Source organism: Balaenoptera borealis (genome assembly GCF_965194805.1).
Source record: "Balaenoptera borealis genome assembly, chromosome: 14".
NCBI lineage: Eukaryota > Metazoa > Chordata > Mammalia > Artiodactyla > Balaenopteridae > Balaenoptera > Balaenoptera borealis.
Window position 1 is genome coordinate 28,818,122 of NC_138875.1, and position 12,729 is coordinate 28,830,850.

A 12,729-nucleotide genomic window follows, 5' to 3' on the forward strand; every position below is an offset into this window, starting at 1 on the left:
ATTATCTTCAAAGTAATGTGTAAGGAAGAGACACGGTGTTAATCCCCTGTTAAATATGAGAAAACAGAGATTCACTTGCTAAAAGCAGAAGGACTCAAAACCAGAACCCCCAGCATGGAGTGGTCACCCTCCCCTCAAGTCCCAGGCCAGACAGGACTCATGGAATCTTGTTTTGGACAGGTCCTTTGCTGAATTCCACATTTTCAGTCCAAACCAGGACACCTAAGAATACTTTTGTAAACAGCTTCTAGATTAAGTCTCAGTGAGCCTATTATCCATAGCTCTGTGCTGCATGTACTGCCAGCTATCACTTCTCACCATGTCTCACTGCTGCCATGCCCTGATGAGGAATGTTCTCCAGCGGCGAGGTGGCTGTGGGCCATCCAAGAAAGGAGCTGTGGGTCTCTGGGATGAAGCTACAATGCCCAGGTTCACCCACAGCCTAGACTGGGAACATGCAGGAGGAGCAATTAGGTGAGCTGCATAGGACTCAACTATTCTCTCCTTGAGGAGGTACCAGCAGGACCAGCTAAAGTGCACCATTCAACGATGGCGTCCTACTGCTAGAAACCAAGAGACCAAGGGTCTGATGAGGGTTTGAGTCTCTCCACTCCCTCTCCCCTGGTAATTAGTTGTAACCTAGGGCAAGCCAGATTAAAAACCCTCAAAGTCCCTCCCTCAGTCTTTAAAACAGGGAGGAATAACAGCTGCTTCATGGAACTATCCCAAAAACAAACCAAAGAGGTCACAGTTGGACGATGCAAACCCTTTGTAAAGGTACTGGGCAGACGTGATGGTTGCTACCAATTTTCCACACTATGCACTAACTGAAACATTCATTTTGACAGTATGTTGTACTGTCCTGTGTTTTTCCCTAAATGCTCTGAGATCAATTCTTCCTAATAAGAACTGTCTATACCCCACACAGCATTTATGCTGAACACACCATACAGCTCTGTAGATTCATGTGGAATTTAGATGCTTTAGCTCTGCTACGGTATATCTGGATGGGAGCACAGAAAAGGCAGCATGATGAAAAGTTTCAGATGTTTCTAAAAAACCAATGCAAAATATACAGGGCTGACTAGGCAGAGGCTGTTCTGATAGAAAAGAGAGTTTTTTTCCATAGAGCTACCTTCATTGGCACAGAGCTAACAAGAACTTGTTTAACACCCAGGCCAGGAAATAAAAGACGCAACTTCTGTCCTCAGAGAGCTTACACCGTAACCGAGAAGAAAATACTTTACCTTTGATAACACACTTTTAAAACTTTTTTAGTTAGATCCAAAAAGGCCACTATGTAAATGAGAAACCAGGTTCACAGATGGTGGAGAACCATCTAGAGATACCCCAGTATGAAAGCACAGGAGAGGAGCTCTGAGTGAGAGGGCATCTACATTTCAGTTGCCCTATTTCTGTGCTTTCTGTGTAGTCCACAGACCCTAACTAGACCATCTGACTAATATTTGACTCAGATCCCTGCCTATAACTGTGCACAAAGAAATGATAAGAAGGATAATGCAAACACCTGCATTTTGGCCCAGAGTCCATTGTATGTAGGATGTGATGATTTGGACCAGCAAAAGTAGCAGAAGGCAATATCAAATTGGAGTCTCCTTGACCTTGAGCTCAGTATACACTAACAATGATGAAGCTGCCAGAAAGCTGATATAGCCTGGGGTCCTGTTAATAGAGATACTATGCTTAGAGTGGAGGAGGGCACAGTCCCCTGTAGCCCCAGACCACCTTCCAGTTTTGTCCTCTGCTCTGTGAGCCCTCCCCACGGATGCCTTTTAGGAAGGACACTGACAAACTAGCACTCCTGGCATAGGAACCAAGGTGCTTTGGCATCAGGAAACCATGGAATCCCAGGAACAGTTTCAGGAACTGGAAATATTTAGGCTTTTAAAAGAATGATTTTAGTGCAACATAAGAAAGAGCTTTACTAAAACCAGAGCTGCCTCAAGAGGTAGCAGCGAGCCTCCTCCCTGAGGGCCATTGAGCAGCAGCCAAATAACTGTCCATGAGGGATTTTGGAAGGTGTCTTCTGTTTGTTTATGAGGGATGCTGAAATGGAAATATTCAGAGGCTCTTCTGACTCTCAGTGAAGTCCATGATGCTGGAAGTGTGACCCAACTGTGGACCCATTCTTTCCTTTTGACCCATAGTTTCTGTGGTTGGCCTTCGCCTGCCTCCTGACCTGGTGCCAGATTCTAGCCTGTGTCAGATTTAACTCCTGGTTCTCAGACCCTTTCTGGATCTCCTAATCTTGCCTTCCTTCATGACCCAACTGCACCCATATCCCAGCATGACGCTGCCCTGCCATTTACTCAGTGGCAGTAATCCAGTGGGAAGACTGGGAAGTTCAGGAACCTGATGGTGCAAGAAAGAGCCGCACAGCCAAATAAATCCGTGTCCACCTCTTGCTCCCCTGAAAGGACAAGGATGGAGAAATCACAGAGACTCCCACTGTATGCTACAAATAGATCTCCTTTAACCACACCCATGATCAACTCCTTTAAGGCTGTTCTCCAGGGATACAGTCTGTTGTGAACAATGCTGAAACCCCCGATTTGTTTAGTGCTGTGAATGGCTTCTCATTCACAGCACTAAACAAATGAACTAACTGGCCTGGCATGAAAGGCTGCCCACGTTCCCGGGCACATTCATATCTGCAAATGATTACTTCTTATTGGCAAGGCATGGTGGTCCACCTTGAAGGACAGAACTGCTGTCTGTCTGTGTCCCTTCAAGAATTCTCTACCCCCTCTGCTCCATCTCTGCCAATCCCCCCCCACCAACTGTGAAACTGGCTAGAAACTTGTGAGGGCCGAAGAAGACACTGTGGGAAAAACACCACAAACAAGGTCTAGAAAAACACACTGAAGCAACCCACATTTGATACTAATGATGATTATCAAATGGCCTCAAGGGCCAGGTACCAAGATGGGAACTGCTTGGATTTTTCAGAGTCAATAAAGGCCTCTACTCTTTCCCCTGGTGGGGTCAGAGGCTGGTGGGGAGGTGAGGGAAGTTAGTCTGAGGAGGGAGGGGCAGGCAAGAAAAAAAAACAAACCTGGGACTTCAGAGGCAAAGGCACACTCCAGTTACAGACGGAGGCCCCCTGCCTTCATAGGCCAAGATCCAATGGAATACTATGGAAGGTGGGAAGGAGCCCTAGAAGTTATGTCACCCAAACCTGCCCTCAAGACAGGGATTGGGCTGGCTGTCCGTGTTCGGACACGCTCTGACAGCGGCCTCAGCTTGCACCAAGGGCTGCGGCTTCACCAGACAGCACATAATTCAGACTCCTGCACACACTGCACACAACTGCTGGTCCATGTGGGTGTCTGCATGCTGTGTCTATCTGCACACCTCCTGGGAACCTGGCTCTACTGAGCTTCTGCCGTCCCCACTGGCAGCCTCTCCCTCTGGCCACTGGTTCCTCTTGTGGGCATGCGGGGAGCAGAGCCTTAATGCCACCTTCCAAGTCAAGTCACCCTGAGGACCAAATGAGTTGAAACCATTTCCCCAAAGTACCTTGGCCATGTGAAAATTCTAACACGAATTTTTAGCTTATTGTGGATAAGCCAAACCCCTATAACACAAGCCTTCACTGCCTCATGTGTTTGATTTCTGTACGTAAGGCAGTCAGGAGCCTGAACCAATGCCTGGGGCCCAGGCTCTGAGAACCTCACTGCCACATCCCCATGTTCTCTGCCTAGGCAGCTCTTAACCAGACCCAGCGACTTCCTGACCAAAGTGACTCATATCTCATGAACAAGAAAGGCAGGAGAGGGACATCCTGGGATGTCCTGCATCATAGTGCTTTGAAGGTGGGATGTTTTTCACTTAAAGTTGCAGGAATCAGAAGACCCAAAGGATGGGGTAGAGAAGGGCAAAACAGGATCATTTCTCTTGCCTTTTATTAAAAATTAAAAAAAGGCAATGCAAGTGAAGGTCAACTGGAAATGCCTTAAGAGAGGACTTTTCAAGGATGTAGAATTGGGATGATGGAGAAGGGCGGGTGACTCTGCAAATGCTGGGAGCGTGGCAGGGGTGCAAGGAAGCACGAGCTGAACCCCACTTTGCCGTTCTTATGACTCTGCTTCGAAAGTTTCATTTTGAGTCATGCTTTGAGCTTAGCAGCAATCCTGGTTTGGCAGATAAGTGACCACAGAGATAAAAGACCTTTGAATCATCTCTAAATAAATCCCATACCAATTCTCACCACCAAAAAAAAAAAAAAAAAAGCATTAGTGGCATGCTTTATTAGTAGATGCTTGTGCAGGCATCGGAAATAAGACACTGGCACCACCACCCAGCCAACACAATTCAACATAGCCACGAGCGGTATTTATTAAAACAGGATCGGCCTAAAGAAACACATGGCTTCTTAGACAGCCCACGCCTCCTAGGCACCCAGTAAAACTGCAGGTCACTGTGTACCTAGCTGTGCCTGTACTGAGGAGGGTCCTGTGGGTGACCTGGAAGAGAGAGAAGCAGAACAGGAAGAAAGGTGATGCACACTGAGTGAGGTGCTGTGCTAAGCGCACCAGGCACTTTCATCTCCACAAGACACCAGCAAAGAGGTGCTACTATTATCCCTGGTTTTCACACAGTTAGGAAACTGTTTCAAGGGATTAAGTAACTTGCTTAAGGTTATAGGGAGCCCAGGTTCTAGTGCAGGTTCTCTGCAGAGAACCTGGTCTAGAATCAGGGGATCTGAGTTCAAATCCACTCTCAGAACAGGCACTCTTTCTAACAGATCCCTTATTTCTTACCTGAACAGTTCAGGGAATGAATGAGTCTCCATCAGATGAGAACACAATTTTCTTGCTTTTACTCTGACAGGTTTATCTTCAATGGCACGGAGTTCACCAAAGGCTGTTCCTTGTTGAAGTCCAAAATGAAACTAAGTACCAAGAGGAAAAGAGCCAGCACGGTGCTTTAAACCCCCAGAGAATCCCAAACACAGGAAGAAAACAAGAAGCACACAAGGAGGGAAGAGGGGAACCAAACATTCCCAGAATATCTTCATGGAGTGCAAGTCTGATAAATCTCACTACTTTTTAAGCTCAACTCTGACATTTGCTCCCACAATTTTAGGCCTTTTGACACTGGGGCAAAAAGGAAACAATCTGATAACAGAACAGTGGGTCCCGAAGAGAGGTCAAAAATTTTGTTTATAGTAACTAGTTTTCTTAAAGAGAAAGTCTTGCCTCATCTAACAGAATGACTCTTGAAGTTTCCAGTTTTTGGAAGAGAAATAAGGCTTCAAAGGTCAAAAGCTGTTTGTTTTCTTTTTCTTTCCTTTTTTTTTTTAACATGAAAAAACTGAGATCCAGGAAGGTAAAGCATTCTTATTGAAGCTGTTAATAACAGAGGCAGAGCTGGCACCTAGGGCTCCTGTCCCCAAGTCCAGTGTTCTTTCCCGAACACCAACTCCAGATGTCAAATGTAACCTGTTGCTCGGTAGATACAATTACTTTATGGAAAAGGTTTTTAGCTCTAAAATAACTATAGAGAAACCTATCAGGAAACAAAATTTTCAGGCACTCTGATGAATAAATAGGAATGTGCTGCTTTAAAAAAAATCTATAGAAAGAAAATATAAAATTAAATGAGAGGAGAAATTCAGCTTCTTGTGAAGAAATGCTGTCCAGACCTGCTCTCCCAGCCAGGTTGAGGGCGTTGTCGGGGAGGAAGCTCATATACTCCCAGGAGTTCAAGGTACCACATTCACATACCCTGAGGATGGGAGGGCAAGCCCTCAGCCAAGCAATGCACCTCGGAGTGACCAGAGAAGGGGTTGCACAAATGATGGCGAGGGAGGGACGCCTGAACCCTAAGGAGGGTGGAAGGCTCTCTGTTGGATGCTCAGGGCCACCCATCAGAGTGGATGAGGAGATGGCGATGGGTGCAGCACCAGAGGTACAGCAATCTGAGTCACCTTTCATCCCCTGCCCAACATGCCCTCCCTCCTGCAGCCCCTCCAAACTGCTACAACCCATAGAGTGTCAGGAGAGAAATGTGCATCTCAGCAGTCTACAGGGGAAATGGAGAACCCTGGTGCAGCCCTCCTTACTGACAACTGTACTACCAAGACTCTCCTTTTATGCTTCTCTTCCCTACATCACTTTCATCATGTTCCCTGGACCCCCAACCCTTCCTTTCCCCAATTCAAAGCCTGCTGAGCACTTCCATTACTTATAGAATTAAATGCAAACCCATTTATTTATTTGATATTCATTACTCTCTGCAATCTGATGCCAGACTAGCTTCCCATCTACATCACCTAAAAAGCCTTTTTTCTCTCCCATACTTTGTGTGTTTGACACGAGGAAGGTGCTATTTGAAGTATGAGTACATGAATTTGTGACCTATTAGACTTCCCAGGAGAGGGTTATGAGTGCTCAAAAGAGAATATAGGGTCTTTCCATACACATATGATGATGTTCCACATGGGGTTACTAAGAAGGAGTCCTGAACATGCTCCTAGGACCATCGCAGGCCCTGAGGAATATGAGGTTGAAGTCCCTGCTGCTAGAGAAAATAGGTTCTCCTGATGAAGCTGGGGGAAGGGGAACATTAAGTCTAAAGAAACAAAAGAGAAGCAAATAACAATCCATAAGCACAATAAAGGAAAAAATAAGACTCTAACTCATGAGGCTTTGAAACACTTGGAATTTAAGACAGCATGCCAGGTTATGATCCTGCCATCCTCGCCAATGTGGGAAAGTGGGAGAGAAATGCCCTCATGCTGGATCCTCATCTCCCAGCAGCCCTTTCCCGTGTGGGCACTTGAGGCCTGGACTCCAGCATCGGCCAAACAGTCTAGAAGAACTGACTTCAAAGGCCAACTCTGCTCCTGCTTATCTGAAGCCACTGAGCCTCAATTTCCTCATCTGTAAATAAATACCATCTGTCTGACTGGACTGCAATAAGGACTAATAGAGAAAGTGAATACAGATAAAAGAGCTAGCCGAGGGTCTGCCACATGGCTCAATAAATCGGAACTATTACTATGACGTGTGGTCTGTAAATTACCCATTTTTTCCTAAAATCTTACATTGGGTTATATCTTGTGGAAACTAGCATCTCTATTCGGCAGATGAGGAAACCAGGGCTTCAGCAAGGTTATATTCCAGATCCAGAGTCACAAAGCCAGTTGGTGCAGATAACCACACCACATTTTCTACCCTGGATCACTGCACAGTGCTTGTCTCAGAACACCCTCTCCTTCTCATGCCGTTGAACCTGGTGGGTGTCCTGACACCCACAGAAAGTCCTCAGAAAGAGGAGAGCTGCTAAACTCTGTCCAGCTGAGAGCCTCTTAAAATACAGTATGTTAACACGTATATATGGAATCTAAAAAAAGAAAAAAATAGTTCTGAAGAACCTAGGGGCAGGACAGGAATAAAGACGCAGACGTAGAGAATGGACTTGAGGACATGGAGAGGGGAAAGGGTAAGCTGGGACAAAGTGAGAGAGTGGCATGGAAATATATACACTCAAATGTAAAATAGATAGCTAGTGGGAAGCAGCCGCATAGCACAGGGAGATCAGCTCGGTGCTTTGTGACCACCTAGAGGGGTGGGATAGGGAGGATGGGAGGGAGACACAAGAGGGAGGAGATATGGGGATATATGTATATGTATAGCTGATTCACTTTGTTATAAAGCAGAAACTAACACACCATTGTAAAGCAATTATACTCCAATAAAGATGTTAAAAACAACAACAACAACAACAACCTGTCACTGCTGGAACATTTTAAGTTCACATGTTACACCTGAACTTGCTTCTAGAGACTCATTCTCATGTTCTCTATTGTTTTTATTGAGTAACCTAGAAGGAAAGTAGAGGAAGCTTAAGTTATTATACCACTTACCTGAGTCAGTCTAAGATGCAACAACATGGGTGCTGTGATAAACAGCAGGGTGCATTTATGGGATCATCCATCTGCAACTCAGGACCTGCCCAAAGGACAATTCTGAGGCCCTAAAATATGTTCTGAGCTCTCTTTTCAGCCTCCACTTCTTACCAAATGCTGCTCTTATACCTCACATAAATCAGTTCATCATAAACCCTCTTCCAGACAGCATCTCAAGTGCCATCCTAAGCTTACATGGAAGGGAGGTGACCTGTCCGCTGGTTAGAAGAGTCCACGCATCCTTGAGCCAATGAAGTGGTATTTTCATGGGTCCCTCCTAACATCCTACTACTGAAGTGGCCCTGTTACCTGAAAATCTGTAACAACTCTCCAGTTTGGAGGATTGGGCCTAGGTTTGAAATGTGGAATAAAGCTCTTAAGCATATCACACATACATCTCCTCACCCCACAGCAGTAGAACATGTACAGATAGAAGTAGCAGAAAACTAGCTGTGATATGTAAGGAATGCCATAATTATCCTACAGAACGTTCTTTTTACAAAAAAACAATGAAAAAGCAAATCATTTGGGGTCCAATATAAGCTGTCTTTGCCAAAGGCTGTCAAACAATGACTTGAACAAAATTGATTGGTCTGCAAAAGTAAAACAAACAAAAACATAAAACAACACAAAAAAGCACATAATGATTAACGTTCATTTTTCCCCAGCCTCCAGGTTTGGAGGCTGAATCGTTCAAAACAAAATGAAATAAAACAAAATCCTTGTTATCCTAAAACTCACTGTCCTTCCCCTAAGTCACGGGTCAACAAGTGTTTTTGGTCAGAACTAGATAGCAGATAGTTTAAGCTCTGAGGGCCATACACTCTCTGTCACAACTACTCAACTCTGCTGTCTAAGTGCAAAAGCAGCCATAGCCGAAATGTAAATAAATAGATGTGGCTCCATTCCAATAAAACTGTATTTATGGACAGTGAAATTTGAATTTCATATAATTTTCCCATCTTACAAAATATTATTCTCTTTTTGATTTTTTCCCAACCATTCTTTGCTTGTGGGCTGTATAAAAACAGGCGGGGGGCTGGATTTTGCCCACGGACTATAGTTTGCCAAACCTGCTCTAAGTCAGCATATATGATCAGGTGATACCCAAGTAGGCATCTCCACCTGCTCAAGGAACAGCTCAACAGAGCCTTTTTCCAAGCTCTTAGCAAAGGACCTGAGTCCCAGGGGCCACTCCATGTACACTTTTCAGTGAGCAACTTGCCTCAAGATAAAAAATCCAGAAGACTAGATTTTAGAGTGAGACACTGATCTGATGTTTACAAAATGCCATCCTCATCCTTTTCCCTATCTCAAATTACTGATCATGTACTTCCCATTCATACAAATAAATAAATTCTGCAAGCTCATTCCACTGAACTTTTCTATACAAATGGTAAGCAAGGTTTCCACCTCTCCACCTCAGCTCCAGCTTTTGCTTACTCCTTGTTTGCAAAACAACAGGCACTTGAAGAGTAATAAAGTTCACATTCTAATCCAATAGAGATCAGAGAACTTCCTATCATCTATCAAATGATTAAGACCCAGTACCGTTAACTTTATTTGTTCATCTCTGGAAAGAATCAGCTCTAGGCATAACGTAGGAAGGATAAAGGAATACAAAATGAAGCAAGCTTCTAACAATTTAAAATGTTCATAGATATTCCCATTACAGTGCCAGCATAACACAGCACTGTACATTGAATTTCAGCCTTTCTCCTTCCTTTCTTTCCCCTCCAATTGCTCAGGCTTAGAAATGCATACTTGGTAAGTCACGTATTCAAAGAAGCGATTTCTTCTTTCTTTCCAATAAAGCACAAAAGGGCATCCAACTTTTTGGGTGAGAATGACCAGCCTGAGAATTTCAGATATGACAGTAGAGGTCCATTGCACATTTCAGCTTTGAAATCATCCCCATGTCACAAATTCCAGAGTTTTATTCTGGGGCATTCCAATAGACAGAAGCCTATATTTGGGAACAATCTTATGGCCTTAGGAAAGTAGTACTGATCAGGACAACTTACTCTCTTTCTAGGATAGTGAATTTGGGTTTGCACACCCAAAACTGTGGGCTGCTACTCAAATTCTGGCAGTGATGGGGATGGAGGGGAAATTGTTACCACAGTTTTCAAGACTGCTCACCCACACAAAAATCCAACAGCACTCTTTGTGCCATCTCAGTGGCCACAGACAAAGATACTCGTTTTCAAAGCTGAAGAGACCCGACTCCAAAGCAAAGGCTAACTTTCTGAGCCTGCGTGCATTTCTTTGCATCTGCTTGCAAAAACCTCAAAAGTTTCCATGTGCATCTAGATAATCCTTGGTTTTATGACAGAGAACCCAGAAAGCATCGCAAAGCTGTAAATGGGGAGGGGAGAGGGGAAAGCACTACCTCTATGCTATGTAAAAACACACCAATTTCTAAAGATTCCTTTATGTTCCCAATGTTAAAGTAAAATGGTCAACTGCCTTGGCTTGCCCAGGACTGAACCTGGATGCAGGACTTTCTGTTTAAAAACCAGGATAGTCTCAGCAAACTGGGGGTGTTGGTCACTCAGAAAAGTCTCTTCTAGTCCAAGTTTTTGGATTTTAACTTCGACAAATCAGCCAAAATGCCTAGCATAAGGAAGGGCACAAGCCCTACACTAAAGAAACAACATGATTCTTAGCAGCTTTATTGAAAATGACTATCCCAAAGTTCAAAAACTACTGTCAACAGAAACACTACAGATTATCTCTGGGGTATAAAGGAGAGAGGTTCATTCATATAGACCATTTTATCTTCCATCATGTCCAGAATCCAAATAATTACGATGTGGGGGAGAGAGTTACAAAGACTCTGGTTAACATCTACTACCTAGAACTGCAAAACTCTGTCAGCAAGAGGGCTCCTTTCAGAGCTGTTCACAAGACCCAGAGATTGTTGGAAACAAAAACTTTCTGGACTAGGGCAGCCCTCTGCTATCACAGCTGAGTGTCACACCCCTCCCAGAAAGGGAGGTCTCTGTAACCCTCTGTGACACAAAATAAATACAATGAAACCTAGATCCATACATTCCCAACCAAAGAACATCACTAAATCACCTAGAGAGCTGCTTTCCACACCCACATTGACTTTTATGAGGAAAATGACCATGTACCAAGTTCATTCAACACTCAGTCCTAAAAGTCTACAGTTTGTTAGATAAAGCTTCATGTCAGTCCCCTACCCCTTCCCTTTCTCCAGCTCCAGCTCTAAAGCTCACCACTGGCTTCCAGGATAATGATCTCTCAGCCCTAGAAGAGCCGCATTTACTACAAAGACGGGGCTTCCTCAGTCAAGTAAGTGATTTGTCTATTGTAGAAAGATTTACAGCAGTGATTGAAACCAAAAGGACGTTATAACTGTTCTTGACTGTTCTGATTGACCAAAATTTTCAACATCCTACTCTTGACTGTGAGAACAAATGCAAATATTAAAGCAAAAAAACCAAAAAACACCCTCAAATTTTGTCACAGCTTAGCCAGATCTGACCCAGCCAACTGGCTGCTACACAATAAATAGGAACTTCCAGGATTATAATTCTAGTAGTTTCTTTTTTGCTTTGTTTTGTTTTGTTTTTGGTCGATAGTATCCATAATAATAAATTGGACACTATACCAAGATATCAGAGACATTTATTCTGCAGGTCCTAAGTATTCCATCAAGGAGATTAGTAATTTATAAATAATTAAGTAATAAGCAAATAGACCCTTAAATGTTGAGGATAAAATGGCAAAAACAAACAGAAAAAACCTAGTCAACAGGGATCCCTACCTTCTTTTTGGAGTGGCTTCTTTCCTCCTCCTTTGTGGCTTTGCTATTTTTCCCAGCACGGGACACCTTCTGGTCCCCAGACTGCTTGATGGTGATCTTGATCTCGGGTGGGCATATATAGTTCTCCAGATTCTTTGGGGGTTTCTTAGCCCGCTTCGTGGTCTGAATCTTCAGCTTCAGGCTCCCCTCTGTGAAGTTTGCCTCCTTGATAGAAAACTCCTGTTCTTCCAGACCATCTCCTGCCACCCATTTCTCACTGTCTGCATTGGAGTTGGAATCCACATCCCGTCCTGAGCCCAGTTCATCCTCCTCCTCTGGCTCCATGCGTTCTCCGCCTACTGGGATCCCCTTCCCAGTCTCCGGAGCAGAGAGCAAAGGTTCCCCTGCACAGCCAGGAGCAGTCAAGGGCTTGGCTGAGGAGACCGGCAGGAATTCCGACTCGCTCCCCCTTTGCCGGGAACCGCTTAAGACTTCCCTGGACTCCATGACAATCCTACAGTCTCCACGAGTTCTCAGGAGGGGGACGGGGAAAAGGGAAAAGGGAAAGGTGAGAAGAAAGGGCACCCAAAATTCCAAGGAGAAAGTGGTCCAGCTGCTGGGTTCAGAGTCCCAGGGATGGAGACACGGTGAGGTTGTTCAGAAGGGATCAGATCTGCAACTGAGAAGCAGAGAGATAATTAGCCATGGCAGGAAGGAAAATGACCTCAAAGGTAACTCAAACTAAGTTCCAGAAGCCCCATCCTACCTCACTTATCTATGGCATCAGAAAAAAATGATTGGAAAGAAGTCAAACCAGAAAGTTCACATCCCCAAATTACATTATATTGGAGCAGAGGGGGAAACACACGCACACACACAGGCTTTCATTGAATTGTTATTAATTTTTATGGTTGTGGGCCCAAGAATAAAGATAAGAGAGGTGAGTCCTCCAGTCCAGTAACAAGCTAGATGCTTCTTATACTAAAGCCACAGGTGGCTGAGTCACCATCAAGGCCAG

General features: G+C 44.3%; 1 protein-coding gene across 6 annotated transcripts in view; it reads right to left on the bottom strand.

The window, feature by feature from the left end:
* The window catches only part of SETBP1 (SET binding protein 1), a 383,472-nt gene that overhangs the window by 344,054 nt on the left and 26,689 nt on the right, over positions 1–12,729 (bottom strand). For 5 of the 6 annotated variants that reach the window (XM_082355670.1, XM_082355669.1, XM_082355668.1 and 2 more), the window contains exon 2: positions 11,733–12,390. In XM_082355670.1, the coding sequence (XP_082211796.1) occupies positions 11,733–12,218 (486 nt within the window). In that variant the 5' untranslated portion in view covers positions 12,219–12,390. Of the gene's footprint in view, positions 1–11,732; positions 12,391–12,729 lie in introns of those variants that run through there. The other variant, XM_082355671.1, reaches the window with a different exon arrangement.